Source organism: Rissa tridactyla, chromosome 2, assembly GCF_028500815.1.
Source record: "Rissa tridactyla isolate bRisTri1 chromosome 2, bRisTri1.patW.cur.20221130, whole genome shotgun sequence".
In the NCBI taxonomy this organism is placed as follows: Eukaryota; Metazoa; Chordata; class Aves; order Charadriiformes; family Laridae; genus Rissa; species Rissa tridactyla.
In genome coordinates this window covers 15,175,624-15,193,266 of record NC_071467.1, presented here as the reverse complement: position 1 = coordinate 15,193,266, position 17,643 = coordinate 15,175,624, and the positions used below count along the sequence as shown (strand labels likewise).

At 41.7% G+C, this 17,643-nt stretch overlaps 1 protein-coding gene across 7 annotated transcripts in view; it reads right to left on the bottom strand.

Annotated features, from left to right (window-relative positions):
* Positions 1 to 633: 633 nt before the first annotated feature.
* Positions 634 to 17,643, bottom strand: part of ENPP2 (ectonucleotide pyrophosphatase/phosphodiesterase 2) — a 59,614-nt gene continuing 42,604 nt past the window's right edge. For 4 of the 7 annotated variants that reach the window (XM_054191633.1, XM_054191637.1, XM_054191635.1 and 1 more), the window contains 10 exons: positions 16,104 to 16,191; positions 15,890 to 15,977; positions 14,362 to 14,534; positions 14,027 to 14,078; positions 11,383 to 11,519; positions 10,768 to 10,903; positions 9,487 to 9,564; positions 6,809 to 6,941; positions 6,017 to 6,173; positions 634 to 1,250 (listed from right to left, as the gene is read on the bottom strand). In XM_054191633.1, coding sequence (XP_054047608.1) covers positions 1,080 to 1,250; positions 6,017 to 6,173; positions 6,809 to 6,941; positions 9,487 to 9,564; positions 10,768 to 10,903; positions 11,383 to 11,519; positions 14,027 to 14,078; positions 14,362 to 14,534; positions 15,890 to 15,977; positions 16,104 to 16,191 — 1,213 coding nt within the window. In that variant the 3' untranslated portion in view covers positions 634 to 1,079. The remainder of the gene's footprint in view (positions 1,251 to 6,016; positions 6,174 to 6,808; positions 6,942 to 9,486; positions 9,565 to 10,767; positions 10,904 to 11,382; positions 11,520 to 14,026; positions 14,079 to 14,361; positions 14,535 to 15,889; positions 15,978 to 16,103; positions 16,192 to 17,643) is intronic. The other 3 variants (XM_054191634.1, XM_054191639.1, XM_054191640.1) reach the window with 1 other exon arrangement.

Sequence of the window (17,643 nt, the reverse complement as noted above, 5' to 3'; positions counted from 1 at the left end):
TATGGGGTTCACAGTACCAGAATTTCTATACGTGCAACCAGGCCCAGGGGCTTCCTTTGAGGATGAGGGCTGGCATTAAGCCTCAGACTCAGACGAGGGGAAAAAATCCGCAAATTCTGGCCAAGAAGATGAAAATCAGATTTTCTCCTTCCGGGTAAAAGTCCACTGCTGGGTATTTAGCAATGTCACCTCCTTCAGCATCTGCCTTATCTCAGCTTCCCTTAAAGCCAAACCAAAAGATGATGGAACAGGTATTCCCAGGAACCAGCCCAGAGCAGCAGCGGTGGAGAAAGAATGCGACGCAGCCTGACTGGTGACAGCAGATGTCACCTTGCATCCTCCCCACAGTTCTAGAGCAGTACCAAGTGGCCTCAAGCCAACCAACCAACCTCCTCTCCCCCAGCAGCTCTGTCCCTATGGCAAAACCTAACCAGTAATGACTACTGTGGCCGTCTGTTTTATGGCCTGACTGCTGAGTACTGGGGCAGGGCACCTGAGCTCCTGGCAGTCCCCTTACCAGCAAACCTAAGCTCTTGAGAAGGGCTCTGCCTTCAGATCCACACGAGAGATCTGGCAGCACTCAGCTGCCCGCAAGTCCCTCCAAATGTCCCTGTGAAAGGAAATCAAAACACATTATAAAACCTGAACGTGTGGTTTATTATATTTAAGATGCTATTTGCCTATAGGGTTTAAATATGTTTGTCACATAGTTAACAGTAAATTAATGTAATTTTACATGTTCAGTATTTTGATACACAGTACAGGACTACAAGTGTGGTAAAGGAGCATGGGAAATTAATATTTCCTTGACGCACGTATCAAATCCTGCAGCACCACTTAAAAGCTCGGAGTAAGGACTCAAGCTGCAGTATTACAAGCGCTACTAAATAAACCAAGAGACATAGCTATGTTAAACATTAGAGAAACAAAACAAATGACACAAGGGTTTAATATTTAAGATTTGATACAGGACTAAAATACTAATATTTTTAATGTCCTGGTTTCAAATTAATAAATATAAAAACAATATAAAAATATACACCAGATGATAAAAGGATGCACTGAGTAAGGTTAGAAAGCTAAATTTCACTTTCAAACGTATGCAGGTATGTCTTTAGGGAGAGGATTTCTGTGTAGCTGCGACTGGTCTTTCGGAAGAAGTCCAAGCTTGTGAGCTGTTCGATGTCACGCACACGTGCAGTGTGCATCTTAAGAAGATCTTCAACCCATTTTGATTCATCCTCCAAGCTCTGAAATGTAAAAGAATAAAAAATAAAAAAAAAAGTTTTATAACATGCCATGTTAAAAAATCTGCTCCAAGAGCAAATGTGACTTTTCTAAACACTGGGTCCATTTGAAGAATCTCTGTGCCCTAGTCGAGAATGACTAAGGTAAACAAGTTCCAAGAAAACAGATTTGAAACTTAACATGTAAAATAATTTATTTCAGGACCCATTTTAGGATGGGGTTGAGACAATGACCATAGTCATCTAGGAAAAGCTGTCCCCATGTTGCAGGTGTTTCAAAAGAACAGCCATATGCTTTCGGAAGATCCACTGGCCACTACATATTATTTTATCTTACAGAAGGAGCTCCATTTTAATCAGTTGTGTATTACCAAAGCCCAAACTCTGCACTGTTTAGCTTTGAACCCTAGCCTTATGCATTGTTCTCATCTGACCAGCATCTCGTCTAACACAATATTAATTTAATCTTTCCACTTTACTGTTAGGAGACCATTACGATTCATTACACGGTTGGGACTATGGTTTATGTTGGTACCTGTAAAAACCTGTTAGTAGACCATACATACTATTCACTGAAAAAAAGACTTTGACTAACCATTTACCAATATGGGAAGAAAAGAAAAAGTAAATCAGGAAGGTGATGCTGCCAGACTGATCGCGGTTGGGTTGCATGCGTGTAATCTCTCTGAGGGACTGCTCCTGCTGCATGCCTTGTGCCAGCTCTGGTGCTTTTTGGAGCCATCCACAAACTAATGTAACTCACTAACGCATCAGAAAATCAGCTCTGCAAAACACTGCAGTTACTGGCTGCTTGAGTGCATGAACCAGCCCAGCGACATGTCCCATGAGCATTGCAGCCAGCTCCGGGGACTGCACGGCGGGGAGCAGACGTGGGAAAAGGAGAGAGCAAACAGGACTTTTCCCCCTTTGGCCTCTCCGGCTGGTACATCTACAGCGCTGTCGGGGAAGCAAGTCAGGAATGGAGGGTTGTGCCTCCGGGCATTTGCACTCCATGTGTTACTTGGAAATCTTGCTAGTAAAAATCTATTTCTGGGCTTACTCCTGAAAATGAGACCTTTTCTGACGGTCTCAGCAAGATTCTTTCACTGATCAAGACTAAGCTTCAGCAATGCCAGAAGCCTACCCAAGGCAGCATATGTGCCACAGGCAGTGGGCCTCCCGGCAAAGGCCAGGAGGGTGAGTGTGATCGTTTGCACAGAGAGGACACGAAGTACCAGCTAGGTCACAGCTGGCTGCTCTAAAGCAAACGTCCGTGACCCTGTTAGAACTCGTCTGTTTTGAAGATTTTCAGCTCTAGAACCCCTTTCTTCTTCATGACGCTAGCAACACGAGGCCCAAAACCAGGTCTGGAGCATGGAAAGAGAGGTACAGCTTAAGAGGGAAAAGAAGGGAACATGCCCTGCTTGCTCCCCTTCGCCCCTGGTGCCATGCGGTGGCTGCAGGAAGCCTCTAGCTCAGCCTTCAGCCTGGCCATCAGGTTGCTTGTCTGCAAACGGGCCTCAGCAGGGTTATTACTGCAAAACGCAATCACTGTCACATTTCCATTGTCTACAAGCCGTCCTTCTGAGCAGGAAATTTGCATTTTACAGAGCTCAGAGGGAAGTCCTATTGCTACACAAAGCTCACTTTTTTGAATACAGGGAGGACTCCTAAGAGTTTGCAAGAGATCTGCAATATGAGTAAATCACAGGACTGTGAGATTGCTTTTAAACCAAGTCCAACGAGACAGGATTTGCGTGACCCCAGAAAATCAATCAACTGATCTAGGTTTTAAGTTTTTCCATTCCACAACTGGCCCATAAAACCTCAGGTCCAGCAGCAAGGATTATAAACACTGTGATCAGCTAAGGTGGTTTTATATTACCGCAGAACAACGAATGAAGTGTACACATTCAAAATTATAGTTTTATCCATCTGTGTTGGTTAGTCTCACCTCAACAGCACAGTGAGTCTCAGAAGGAGAAAATAACAATTGAAAACATGCAAGTAAATAGAAATAGGCAATCAATTAGGAGACTTGCCTAAAATCAACTGGAGAAGATACCAGACATTCTGGACAAAAGAATCTCTCTGCATATCAAATTATTATTTGGAAAGCTGAACATGGTCAGAGTGTAGACAGGTGGGTGAGGAACTCGCTTATTAAAAGAGAAATTTAAAGGTTTTGCTGAAAGAGAAAATGGAGGCCTGGAGGAAGTTTCTAGTAGGGTTCCTCCAGCTTTGGCCTTGGAAAGGATTTTGTTGTAATGTTTTCATACATGGTTTTTGTGCCAAGGTCATAAGTGTGCTAGTAAAAAAAAAAAAGCCACAAAACACCAAAAAAAAAACCCACCAAAAAAACCCCAAACAATTGGGAGCCCGTGTCAATACAGAGGAAGACTGAAATAGCATATCAGAGGATGCAGATGGGGAAGTCCCTGGAATAGTATGAAATTGGGTTATCCGCATTGACAGCAAAAGTTTTTGCTAAGCTGGGAGCTTCTCAAGTGAAACAGCAGATAGAAGAGAAGGACCTGGGTTTACTAGTTATGTATGATTGTGGGCCACCATTATAAAACAGCTATGGAAAAAGCAAATCCTAGATAGTACCAGACAAGTTGTGTCCAGTGGAAAGAAAATAATTTTCATTTTGAGATCTCAGATGGAGAATTTTATCTCATTCATGTTCCAAAAAAAAATAATAATATTCAGACCGGAACAGATGCATAGGAAGGTACTAAAATGCTCATCCTCTCTTACAAGAGGAGCAAAAAAGATCCTGGGTCTCCCATGAATAGAGAGAAGTATATGCCTTGAGATTCATCATAAATCATCACTAGGGTAAATCCCAAAGAAGCTCAGTGAAGGGCTATTTAAGCCATAGAAAAATGTTGACACAAGAATAAATGGGTATAACCTCACCATGAATAAACACAGTTTGGAAATGGAACAAATTCAAATGAGAAGAGTAGTGGTGTTCTCCAACAGCCGTGTGAAGAGAGAGAAAGTGTGTGCAACAAGAGCAGAGTGGAGGGAAAGCTAATATTTCTTCAGATCTTAAAAGAAAGCTGTGGAGATGTTAAGGAAAAATTCCTATATTATCCATGCATTTCATCCATGAAGTATGTGAGGTTTTACACAATCACTTCTTTGAACAAATAAGATGGAACACAATGTGCAAAAGTAAGACTGACACTGTATTTGAATGGCAAAATTTTGCCTAACTGCATTTTCGTTCAAGAGCTACATTTAAATATTTTTGGAGTGGTTCTTTGCAATGTAAAAAGCATAGACCAATATCTGCTGATGACCTGAAGTTCATCCCAGAACCGTAAATACATACACCATAAGTAGCATGACCTACAGAGAAAAGAAGCCTGGGTTGGAATATAGGAAATCAAAGAGTAAAAGAGGCCATTATTCTAAATAGTTCATAAAAAAGATTTCAGCAGTTTAAGAGGACCGTGACATTCAATATAGGGAGGAAAAAAAATTGACTTTGTCATAAAATTACATATGGGCAGAGATACAAGGACAGAGGCACTAATAACTGCCAGATTAGTAACTTCCAGATCACCAACTGGATCTTGATTCAGATGAAAGCAGTCCAGAGAGAAACCACGATGAAATATATATGTAGGACTTTCCGAGACTTCTGGTGGAAGACATCTCTGCCCAAAGCAGTTAAGAGTCCAAACAGGGGGAAGCCAGACCTGCTCAATAGAGAGGGATACCGCTCCAAAAGCGTGGTTTTAAAAAGAGGGACCTGAAAGCAGGCGATGTTTGATGAATGAGAAAGAGACAGTGTTCCAGGTGAATTGTGTACAGAGTTGGAATGACTATTTCTGCCTGTAGCTGGAATAGGAGTCTTAACTTTTTGTGCCAATACAAAATTCATAACATTAATGCGTTCATTCAGGAAACGGTCTCCTGGCAGCCTATAGTGAAGTGTCTGTGTGCAGGAATCCGCACAGCTGTGTAATGGGAGAACAAGTTCAGGCGGAAGGACAAGTCTAAATACAGCTGCCTGGACGGACGTCTGTCCTTGCAGAACGCTGGAGCCCATGGGGACCTGACCGTTCTCCTGCCGCACGATCAGCTGCCGAGTGTGCAATGCTGATCAGACTGAAGCCTTTATACTTCACCAAGATTCTTACACTATAGGATCTTGCATCCTAAAGGGAGATAGGAAAGGAACCAGGAAGGTGTCTGGTCATCTCTGGTAATGAGAATCCAAACTTTTCCCATGAATCAAGACACATTCTGGAAGTAGCAAGAGCTGGCACTCTGCCCTCGGCAGGTTTTAGCATATAGTTTTAATACTGTGTGGGTTGGATGTAATCACGCTGTCTGATGCACTCAGACTGCCATAACAGACAGACTACATTGTACCTGCATATGGAAACAGACCTCAATAAAAACAGCCGGCTGGCTGCCAGCACAATGCATCTACGCACACGGCCTCCCCCCAATCTGCTCTGAGGTTACACTGACAGTCTCTGCCAAAACATAGAAACCACAGGTTGTTTACTGCCAACCTGCTCTATGTCAGATCTTCCAGACAATTTTAGATGCACTAACAGTTCCATATTTTCTCTGATATTATGGAGGAGTGCTTTTGTCTAATGAGTTGAACATGACACTTAATAGACTCCTATCCTATGCTTTTATTCAAGACATCAGCGAGCACTAGTATCTAACTGTAATGGGGTTTCACGTGTCCCAGGGACATATTTGCCATGGGGCTACAGTAGTGCAGCAGAACTTACATTGCAGCTCTCGTCATTGTCAGGCCGGTGGGGAAGGATGTATGAGAGAACGGAGAGTGGTCCATCACACTTGTCAGCTGGCTGAGTGAAATCTAAGCAGCTGGTTATGATGGCATAGTAATGAGTAGGAACGGGGATGGCACTGCCTTCCACAAACCTGGCGGAATAAAGCAAACATTTATCCACAAAGGATAAACCTGTTTGGAGGAAGGTTACACAAACAACATGGTCTTCCCTCCCCTACATGTGAGGACACACATACGTTGTTGAGATGTGTTTGATTCCTAGGCACGGTCTGAAAATGAGCATTCAATTAGTTCATGTTTTGATACCATGTTATAGAAATACCACACACCAGTGCTGAAAGGCTTCTTCGGTTCAGGGACATAGCGAGAAAACATTACTGAATTAACAAAATTGAGTATCTAACTCAATAGCACTGCTACGATTTGCTCTGGTATCCAGTTGTCAACTCTTAAGTTCTGGAGAGTTTTAGAGAAAATAGATTCTTTGGAACATAATTCAGCTTAATCTCAAAGATGAATGAACACTTAATTTCAAAGTCAAGGTGAGCAGTTAACTGCTGAATTGCCATTTCCTTAGTTTTACCACTGTCCTACCTACAGGGGCAGTCCTGATGAACAATACAGTCCTGATGAACAATAAGTTTAGAAAGAGCTAGAAAATTACATCTCCTCCCCAAAATTGAATAAAGCGCACATAATGAATTGTTTAAGATAAAGCCACCATTAAGAGAAGCAACACCAAACCAATGTAAAGACAAACTCTTACTGTTTTATTTTGTCAGGTGTGTCATGTAAACCATCATAGTCATAGTCAAAGATTGGTCCACTTATAACATTGACTCCGTTTCGTTCAGTGGCGTATCTCTTCACCAAAACCCTTTGGAAATAGTTCCATACCTCTGTGAGGGAAAAAAAGCAAGAAAAAATAAAACACCCCCAAATTCAGATAAGCTAAAATATGTCAAGATTGTAAACAATATTTTTTCCTGAAAATAAAAATCCAGTGGACATCATTTACACAATGTTAGGGGAAATCAAAGACTAAGCATTACAGATTTACTGCAGCTTCATTCAGTTTGGTCAATAAAGCCTATTCAGACTTCTTTGTTCTCTGTTGATTTTTTTCCCCAACCAGTGATAAAGAAAATGCACGGTACCACTCCCAGGCTGGCATTGCCATAGACACAGCACAGAGAGCTCCCTGTTCCTTCACCAAGCAGTAGAAACAGCTATTCACACACTTTTGATGTCCCTGTAAACACTTCCTTTGTCTTTCTTATCTAGTTACAGAGAATGATGCTATGGGGTTTTTTTAATTCTAGAAAGGAAACAGCACCATGTTTAAAAGCAAAACACAAACATTTTAAAAGAAAGGGAAGCACAAAAGCCATATTCTTCCAGTTAAATTTTCCTTGGACACAAAATGCCTAACTTTTACATTAGGTGCGTCAAGGATGACCAAACTATGGTCTGGCATCTCATTACGGCGACTTTTGGGAAGAGCATTGCACTTCATCCCAACACACCCGCCTCAACCGTAACAAATTCAGATGCTTGCGGAGACAGGAAACACACTGTAATCTCCAATTACATCATTCTTTTCCTTTTTTATTTTTCATGTTTTTATTTTAACACTAACAGAAGTCTGTGTAAACAAAGCAACTCAAGCTTGTAAAAGTTTAACTTTTGTCTTGCCAGCTCAGTGCGTTGAGTCCGTGGTTCCCCGGCACTGACAGCAATGCCAGCCTCAGCAAGTTCCCCCGTATGCCTTGTCCTGCGACTTGCCCGGTGCCACCTGAGCTCCCCGCTCAGGCTGATGCAGAGGGCCCCACCAGCAATGCTCTAACAAGAACCACAGCTGTGGGAACCACTTGGCAGTACCACTCCTCCAGCTGCTCGCTCCTCCAATGCATCAGCCTTAGCAATAAGAATAAAAATAGCCCCAAAAGGAAAGTTCTGCCCCCCCGCCCCGCCCCGAGTTTTCCAGCTGGACCAGTTCCCCACTTGGGTTCCCACTGCAGCCACACAGACAGAAACACCAGTGCAATGGAGGGGCCAGCCCAGGGGCGTCATCTTGCAGCTCCAGCAAAGTGGGAGCTGCTTAAGCCAGACTCGCTACAGAAAAGATGGACACAGAATTATTGCCTTGGAGGATGGGATGGGACAGTGAATTAAAAAAAAAGAAACAACAAAGCAGAGGAGGGGTTCTCTGCAGCCAGCACTGCCCCCAAAGCCAGCACAGCATAAAGCTGTCACTTTGTACTTTCCCTGCTGTGGAAAAAGCTCTGTATAATGATCTTACAATTAGCTCTCTACACTGCAACCTGCACACGTGTAGTGGTTCATGACTCCCCAGGAATTGTCTTAGTTCCAGCATTTGTTCTCAGGGAATCTTTCACCCACTTGTGATAAAGATACAGGCCACTAGCCAAAATGAGCTGCTGGTGGTGTGTTGTTCTCCTGCGATCAGCATCTCGGCTAATTTGCTTAGACTAACATTAGCATAAAGAGCATTTTTATGAAGTGATTTGAGAGTGGGAAATCCCCAATAATTTTGCACTCTGTAATCAGTTAAGTGCCTTTGCTCCAATTTCCAGCAAACATCACCACTTGTTCCTACTCAGAGGTTTTTCAGTTAAAAACACTCTTTTCTGGTTAAAAAGAAAAAGCCTCCCGTAGGCTTTGATGTTTATCCAAACCTCTCTGGCCTAAAATCTGAATTGGAAATCTCACAAGAACAGGCTCTTGAGATTCTTCCAAGGCTTCTCAATTCCTGCCAAGCCAAAAATGCCACCAGAATAGTCTGATGGTTTTCCTACCTCTTGGCAAAACTAGAGAGAAAAGGGATGTGCAGACAAAAGAAAAGTTAATACTATATCCCTCCAGCACTGAAAGTTTCAGCCAGCTTTAAGTCATTGCTCATTTTCCATAAATTGGTTTTCTCTTCCTTTTTCTTTATAGGTAATAAATACGTTTGGTCTCCCTCTTAAGGGTATAAATAGAAAATAAAAAATAATCACTTGTTCCTGAACTACAACAACATGCTAAGTGCACACTCCCAGGCTTGTGTTGAGAAGTAAAAACATGTTGTTTGAGTATGTGCTGCACTAACTTGGGCTACAGACAAGGAAATCTCGGCAGTCTCGCACAAACTGAATTACTGTGGCGTGAAGCAAAATTGCTGAACTACAGCACATCTGATGCTCTTATCTTAGCCCAGCACCAAGGGAAATAAGCCTTTCTTAAAGCTTAAACCTTTCTTGTGGTATTTTGCCTGCCCATTCCTAGAAATATACTGGTGCCCACACGTATTATCTGCTGGCTACAGGTAACTGAACTTTATGTTCTAAACCTCTCCCATCAATCCATTCCATTGTCCAACACACGTATCATTAAAAAAAAAAATGTTGGGAAAGAGAATAAAGCCATGGAATGGGCACTTACTTTTGAAAGCAGGATACATTGGAATGATATTTGTTATTAGAAAAGCATCATATTTTGCTTCTGCAGAGGAACTTAATTCTGAAAACAATAAAACAGGAAAATATTAATAAAATGAAATATCAGAAATTCAAGAAACATAACAATGTTTTATGTTTTATTCAAGAAACATAAAAATTACTTCAGAGAGTAATCAAAAGGAATACTGTAACCTAAACAGCAATCTGAATCCTATATTCACAAGTGCACATTATATGCCTAACATTTATTCTTACTTTAATGTGGCAGCTGGACATGGAAGGTAAGGATTTTATCTTTGCTCCAACTGTCAACCATTTCAAAATATTTTTATAGTTCATCTATTTTTGCACTGTCAGAAGTCAGAGAGATTCTCTGCAGGCTTTTACAAAATAGGCACGCAATTTCCAGGGAGCAGACTGCAGGATCGACTTCTAGTTCTGAGCAAGCCTCTGCGCCACCAATTCCATATCAGAAACCCACCATAAAATATTTCAGCCACTGAGTGAGGAAGGCAGAGCAATGAAGTTCACAGCTGTGAGACAGTGGTGTCCCTTGAACATTTACTAGTCCCAGATCGCTGCTCCAAGACTGCACCAGGAGAATCCAGGAAACTCATTTACACAGGTTTTCTACTAGCACTGTTTCTATAGGATGTCAGAAATTACCATAGTGTGCAAGAGTCTAAATGGATTTATAAATTAAATACATGTTTACCTTTCGGATGTTGGAATTAAAAATTAAAAACCTCTGGCTAGTTTCCCAGTTCATATAAGCTAGTATCTATTAATTGACTTTAAAGGGACAGTTTTTGAACATTGTCTTCTAGGTTGTACTCCTACTCAGTGCAATTCTTCGCTCTCCTTTATTTTTATTAACTAAACTGGGACACTTCACTGTTATGGTGCGCGAAGGTGGGCACCAGTTTGGAGCAGCTCTTGCGGAGTTGAGGGACCAGAGCCGTGAGGGCAACTTGTGGCATTGGGCCCTTGGTCCTCAGCGAGTGCAGCAAGAATAACGTATCCATCCCATTTAGCCCCCTGTGTGGCACTGGTACAGAAGCAGCTCCTCTGAGAAGCCATCATGGATGAAGAAATCAGCCCAGAGCAGGGGAAATGAAACAATTCCTACCTATATTCTTTCCTAACAATCTCAAAAGAACACTTTGTTGATATCTGGTAGGAAGGTTTTTTTGTACCTAAGGTTTTCCCTGACAAAAAAGAAAATTACAAAACCTCTAGGTATTAAAAAGCTATCTGAACTTACGAGGAGGGAAAAGGAAGCCGTAGGAGAGCTGTTTGTCGCCTCTGTAGGCTGCGCAGCTCTGGCTGTTTCCTGGAGAAATGCGGAGGTCGGGCCTCACACAGTTGGCCAGGTGCTCGGGGACACCTGATACCTCTGCCTGCATGGAGGAACATACACAGAAATGACCAGAAAGTTAAGTCCAGCATTTATAGCCAAAAGAAAACAATTTCATATAGTCAACAGATTAGATGGGAGGCCTTGTGTGGAGTACAATAAACTACTCAGCTGCACAACCAAGTCCTGCTCCTCTGCCTACTGCAGAGCCCCTCCTTCAGGTAGCAGAAGTCACCATGGGAAATAATTCAAATGAAGTCACTGATTATGCTATCATCATAAACCGAACACCCATCGAGCAAAATATAGAAAGAAAATGCAAACAGGAACAGACATATACAGCCCTTCTGCCTTAAAACTCTTTTCTCATGAAGGGAAAAAAGGATTTTGGCATAGTTTTCAATGGTATTTGACATAATTACCAGTGGGAAACTCTACTTGGGCAAGAGGAATTTTAGGACTAAAGGAACAGATTTTCCCAGGACTTTTTAAGCACTTTCCAAAGGCAACGACAGCACTGACCTGTTTGGAAATAGTGTAGGATGTCCAGAGAGGCATCAGGAATGTTTCACTGTAGCCACTTTCAAAGTCATGGTGATGCAAGATATTGTATTTTGTGCGGTACAGTACTGCGGGGCGCCCGTATAGTAGATGCTTCTCTACAGATCAGAAGAAATTATATTTACATTTATTACTGAAAGCCTTAAAGATGAAAAAAAAGAGGGGTTGGCTTTCCAGCACATGCCGGTTTCACAGTAATCCTTAATGGGGTACTAACCCTGAATAACTGCTAAGGAAATCTTGTAACAGAGAAAGCAGCAGTTCTTCTAATATTTTTGTTGGGATCCCATTCCAGACTCACAACCCACTTGGAGGTTAAAAGTCCTTTCTGCACTTGATAGCTTGCTGGGGTCATAGCATGGAGAGAGGGTGTTTCTACAAACATAAGGGACTCCACAAGGATCTTTGTGTCCGCATTTCAGTCACACATGAGGTCATAAGCATTTTTGGTTTTTGTAGCTGTAAATCAGCCCCTATCCTACCACTCCTGCCAGTCTTCTCCAGACTTTCTCTCCTTCCTATGTTTTTTGTGAAGTCACTTGCAAAAATGCTCACTCACTAAAAGAGTATTTTTTTTCCACTTGGCTGATACAGATGATGTTCTGAAAACTGATGTGCTATTTTCTGTCAGTGATATCAAAGAAAAGAAACAAACAAACAAACCCTTTTCTTAACTTTGGCTACAAAAAGGTACTTCCAACTCTGCAAAACTTGCTTTTCTTCTGTCTTGGTGATCTGTTATGGTTAAATGTTGTTAGATACCTCTGATAAGTTTGCTTATAAAAAGACCAGAACATCATTGAAAGAGATAAAAGAAAAATAAATTTCCTGGCTAATTCTTCATTGTGCTGCACAGTTCATTGCTTTTGATAACCATTCGGCAAACAGGCTTGGCTCGCTTTTGGAAATCAAAACATAGAAACAAGGAAAATGGCCTAACACTATTCAGATAGGCTTTTAATCTGAAAGAAAAGGGCATGTTCTGTTAGTGTTTGAGCCCAAATAGAGGATATTTTTATAGGATACAAGAAAGAAAAGTACAAAAAGCCTTGTCTAAGGACAAACATGATAAACTTGCTTTAGTAAAAAGCTGAAGGAATCTTTTTCTTTTGCATGTGAATAACAGCATCAGCTAAATATACATGGTCCACTATGTGGGAGAAGGGAATTACTAACTAAATGCAGGAAAATCCATAAACTGGTGCTACAGCCTGCCATAAAATACAACAAAATAACTTGCGCATAGCAGAACTGCTTATTGCTTAAATAAGGGGCACTTCATTCCACTTAACAGACAACTTACAAACAAGCAAGTGAAATTGGTTTAAATGCTTATATCTTAAAATATATCAAAAATACTATTTTTATACTACTGAAGTGAAGAAGCATCAAAACCTTAAATGAAAATAAAGATATTGAGATATCTATGAGTACAATGGTGAGGGTGTTTTTTCCTGATGCCAGAAATTGCCACAGCAGGGAGTAGCTCTTCACTAATTGGAAAAATCAGTTTAACAAGGTGAAAGCTGCAGAAAGGCCATTTAACTCAAAGAAAAGGAATAATTTCACCTCTAGAAACTAAAGGCTAGGCCGCATGCCCTGTTCACAACAGAAAAACTGAAGAAGTAGCTTCACAAGGGAATTAAAAAAAAAAAATCTCCTTACTCATCTGAGCACTATGATTTGAAGCATCTCAAAAGTCCATGTCTAAACTCAACACTTCAGAATCTGCTAATTTGGCAATTGGTGAGGGGAACGCTGTGAATTGTCATGCTGAACGGGATCACAGCTGGGAGAAGGAAAGCTCTGCTTTGGTGTGCCTTCCAGTCAGTGTTGCTGCTCAGAAAAGCAGTTCCCTTCCCCTCCCCTCTGCTCCTACTGCTCCCTTTTAACCTGGACCACAGCCCTGCCGCGGCTGGGAGCGCAGACACACAGAAGTCAGCGCTGGAACACAGCAGGGAGGCTGCGGCAACTAGTGTCCAGGAGAGCAGCAGGTGCCTTCTCTTGGGAGTAACATTGACTTGACCGCTGATGAGGGACAGAACGGTGCTGAGCATCCCTGAACCAGCAGAGCATTTCTGCACTTGTTTCAGTGGGTAACCTGCACCCTGAACCCCAAGCATTAATGACCCAGTCAGGGATTGTCAAAGCAGCTGTACCGTCCTTTGTAACACTGACCTGGTGAAACCTCAGCCTGAACAGTACTGGTAAAACACAGTGCACAGATGTCATCTATGTTTTTCACCCCATCTATCGCCTGTGGTTGAGTGGGGCACTGCCTCATGCTCCTTCTCTTTTCCTCATCTCTCCGCTTCCACAGTGGAGCTTAAACCTCCTAACAGCGATGGAAAGGAAGAGCTAAAACTCCTGTCTCTTTGCGTGACACTTTAGTCCTGGTTACAGTGAAAGATAGCGTGCACTTCCTGACATGAGCAGCACTTATTCTTGCCCATATATCGCATGTATGTCCACGTGCTATTTTGACAGTTACTTGAAAAGACGGTTTACTACCCATTAACGAAACCAAAGCAGGAGTATTCTGGTATCAATGATGCAAACTAACTTTTTTATTTTTATTTTATTGACTCTGATGCCAGGCTCTTACCTTCTGTTCCCTTGACATGAAAGCGCTTGTTGAGTTCATCCAACTTGTTCTTCTCAAGAATAGAAAAAAGGAACAAGATTAGGACCACTGGAGCATTCTGACATCTCGTTTTACTAGGCATCTAGCAAAACAAAACTAGTGCTATAAAACACCGACAATTTTTTTGTTTCCTGTTTTACAAAAAGCTATAATTGCTCCAAAAGGGCACAAACACTTCATAGGAAGGATCTGGAAGTTCTTACAGATCAAACCCTCTCAAAATAGATAAAATGGCTTCAACTTTACTCGGCAACTGCTGCTAACAGGGGAAGCATCAGCAGATCCTGAACACCTACCTTATCATCACATGTACATCCTATATCAAAATCTGATGCAGATGGCAGAGCAACAGGATAGAGTGGTTTAGCAACTTCATCTGGCACAGTTGGTTTATAAAAGTTGGCTCTCAGCAAGTGATTTAAACTTCCATGGGTGCCATTATTGGGAGCAGGCTTTAATCCAAGCAGATCTATGAAAACACCAAGGATAAATGAAGGACGGTTAGATTGCAAACATGTATGCAGCAGCATCTCTACTGAGTTAAGACATTTATTTTCAATACTGTTTACACTCATGACATGCGAATGAATGCTTTTAATATAATAAAAATCCTGACCTTTTTTCCAAATCACAAAATTGCAAACTCTCTCTGAATAGTATGGTGGTCTTTATGACAAGAAGGTTAATTTGCATCAAGACACTGGAAAGCAGTTTTATTGTAACTACTCCTGCAGCTTCCAGTGCAAACCTACAGTCAATATTTTGACTCTACGGCAGCCACCCAGAACACAGTGTTATTAGTCACCTGCTTTAGACACAAGGGCTAGTCACCTTTTTGGTATTTCATGTTTGAAAAAAAAAATTAAATAAGTGAATTACACCTTCAGCTATAAAGTTTTTTTTACCCTGGGAAATTGGTATTAAAGAAAAGATCATAAAGAATATCTGTATACATCGTCAGATTCTGCTTCATGGCCACAGTAGGTGTGTAGGAAACATAATCATACCAGGAGATGCCATAGAAAACTAAGTGATACCCCTGAGCTGCTCCATGAGTCGTGCAAGTGCAGAAGCAGTCTCTGAACAGAAACCTCCTTCCTCGGCTGCTGAGGTGTGGGCACCACGCACTGTAGTGGTGCTTATTCGATCTCTGCCAAGCTGCACGCACCAAAACTATGGTAACCCCCTTTACTGGCCAGTTGCTAGAGTATAGCAAACTGAGGACCCTGAGAAGTGCTTCAGCCCTCCTGACCAAAAGGCAAGTGCTTGGGAATCATAGAATCATAGAATCTTCGTGGTTGGAAAGGACCTTTGAGATCATCGAGTCCAACCATACAGACACAAAAAAACCCAAACCCCTACAATCTCTGCCACTAGAGCATGCCCTGAAGTGCCACATCTAGACGTTTCTTAAACACCTCTAGGGATGGTGACTCAACCACCTCCCTGGGCAGGCTGTTCCAGTGCCTGACCACTCTTTCAGTAAAGTAATTCTTCCTAATATCTAACCTAAACCTCCCCTGCCGCAGCTTCAGACCATTTCCTCTGGTTCTGTCATTATTCACCTGGGAGAAGAGGCCAACCCCCACCTCTCTACAGCCGCCTTTCAGGGAGTTGTAGAGGGCAATGAGGTCTCCCCTCAGCCTCCTCTTCTCCAAGCTAAACATGCCCAGCTCCCTCAGCCTCTCCTCGTATGACTTGGAAAGGGGGACTGGGGAAGGGACACTGGGAGGGAATCAGGAAATGAGCTCACGGGTGCCTAAGCGCAGTCCTATTAGGTAAAACAGCGCGTTTCTCTTGCATTTTCTCAAGCAGGTAACTTACCACACATGACATTGTAAAGTTCAATATTTTCAAAAGGAGGTACTTTGGTCTTGTATTTGAATGTAGGACCATAACCTATAAAGACAGTCTTAAAAAAAAAAAAAGCATACAAAAGAAGAGCATTAAAAGATAGGGTTTTTTAATATATTTTAGAGACCTCCAATTTCTTCTGCCTTCAGCAACCTTCCCACAAATGTTACTGCATAGCTCATACCTGCATGCTGTTTATCTTGTTGTCATAGCCATGGTCTCCATGGAAGAAACATTTTCCCGTTGGTTTCTTGTAAACGTCCACAGCTTTCCTATATTGAAAAAATATTAGAAAATTTCCTCAAAGGTGTAGATACGGCAGCTGACCTGACAACATACTTTGGGGGTAGGAGGGATAAAGTTACAAGGCAGTTACAAGGCTCATCTTTCTTGAGTGGCAGTAGTGGGGACTGCAGGCTCATCCAACCACCCTAGGGTTTTTCCCCTCTGCTCCCACTATAAGAGGACACAAACCTAAGAGCCAACTCTAACTAATTGATAACAACGTTAGCATCTACTCGCTTACTTTCTCAGACTTTCTCATATCACATTGTTTCCTACAGGCTGGAGATATTTTGGACCATACTCTTCCAATCCTCAAAAGGCCAACAGAGGCTTCTAAGAAAGCACTTTAGGGATGTTACAATGCTGCAAATGTCATAAAATGCTGGAAAGTGCTTTCACCTGTTTGCCTTCCACCCAATAAACAAAAATGGGGAACAGAAACGAAGCTGGAGGGAAAAGAATAATGAAGATAAATAGCTGAGAAAATAAGTGCTGTATCATAGGAACGCTAATCATCAGCTTGTTACTGAGTTGGTTTTTTTTACAAAATATGTGGAAAAATAAGTGTTTTGTTATAATAATTGATTACCAGCTTGTTCCAGAGTACATTTTTATGAGGGCCACGTGTAGGCAATACATGCAGTGGACCAGATTATCCTATAAATTAATTTCTTCATCCGCAATAAAATGATGTTCAGCCAGAGTTTTATTTTGGCCTTGTAAATAACTAGTTACAGCAATCAGGTCTTTAACTACCATTTTCCTGGCTGTGAATGTACAATGAATTAAGGTTACATTAACAAATAAATTATTGGTGAATGAGATTTCAGAAAATCCAATGAATAAATAAGCCAAAGAGTCTGATGTAATTTATATGGAATTACTAAATGTCAATCAACTCGGGCCATCCCATCAGTTCCAGTAAAATTCTTAAAATGAAAACATTTATAGGCATAAACTCAGGGTGTGAGTCTTTGAAACGTACATGAACCCTAGCCACAGAAACTGCACGGGGCAACTGGCCAGCCAGCAAGTGGAGTTATGCAAGAAACCAATTGGGGTTTCTCATTCACTGCTTCAGCACAGCGATCCTTGCATAATTCACAGAAAGATAAGCACAGATGTCAAAAGGCACTTACAACACACCGTGTGTTTGCCTGGCAGCTACATGGGCAAAAAAGCCTACCATAATTTAAAGCTCATCACTGACCGCCATGAGCCAAAAGCTGTGTCATCTTCCAAGAACCACTGAGTCAACTTTATGCATAAAGACCCAGCTTGTTCCCGTACTGTAATGTACAACATGTGTCAAAAGATCAAAGCAAGAAAAAGAATATATATTAAAACAGAACAGAAAGGGGTGCACAATTCATAAAAAAAAGCTGCTCCTCCCCTGATCACTCTATACATATATGTGCCAACTTGTTTTTCCTCACTCA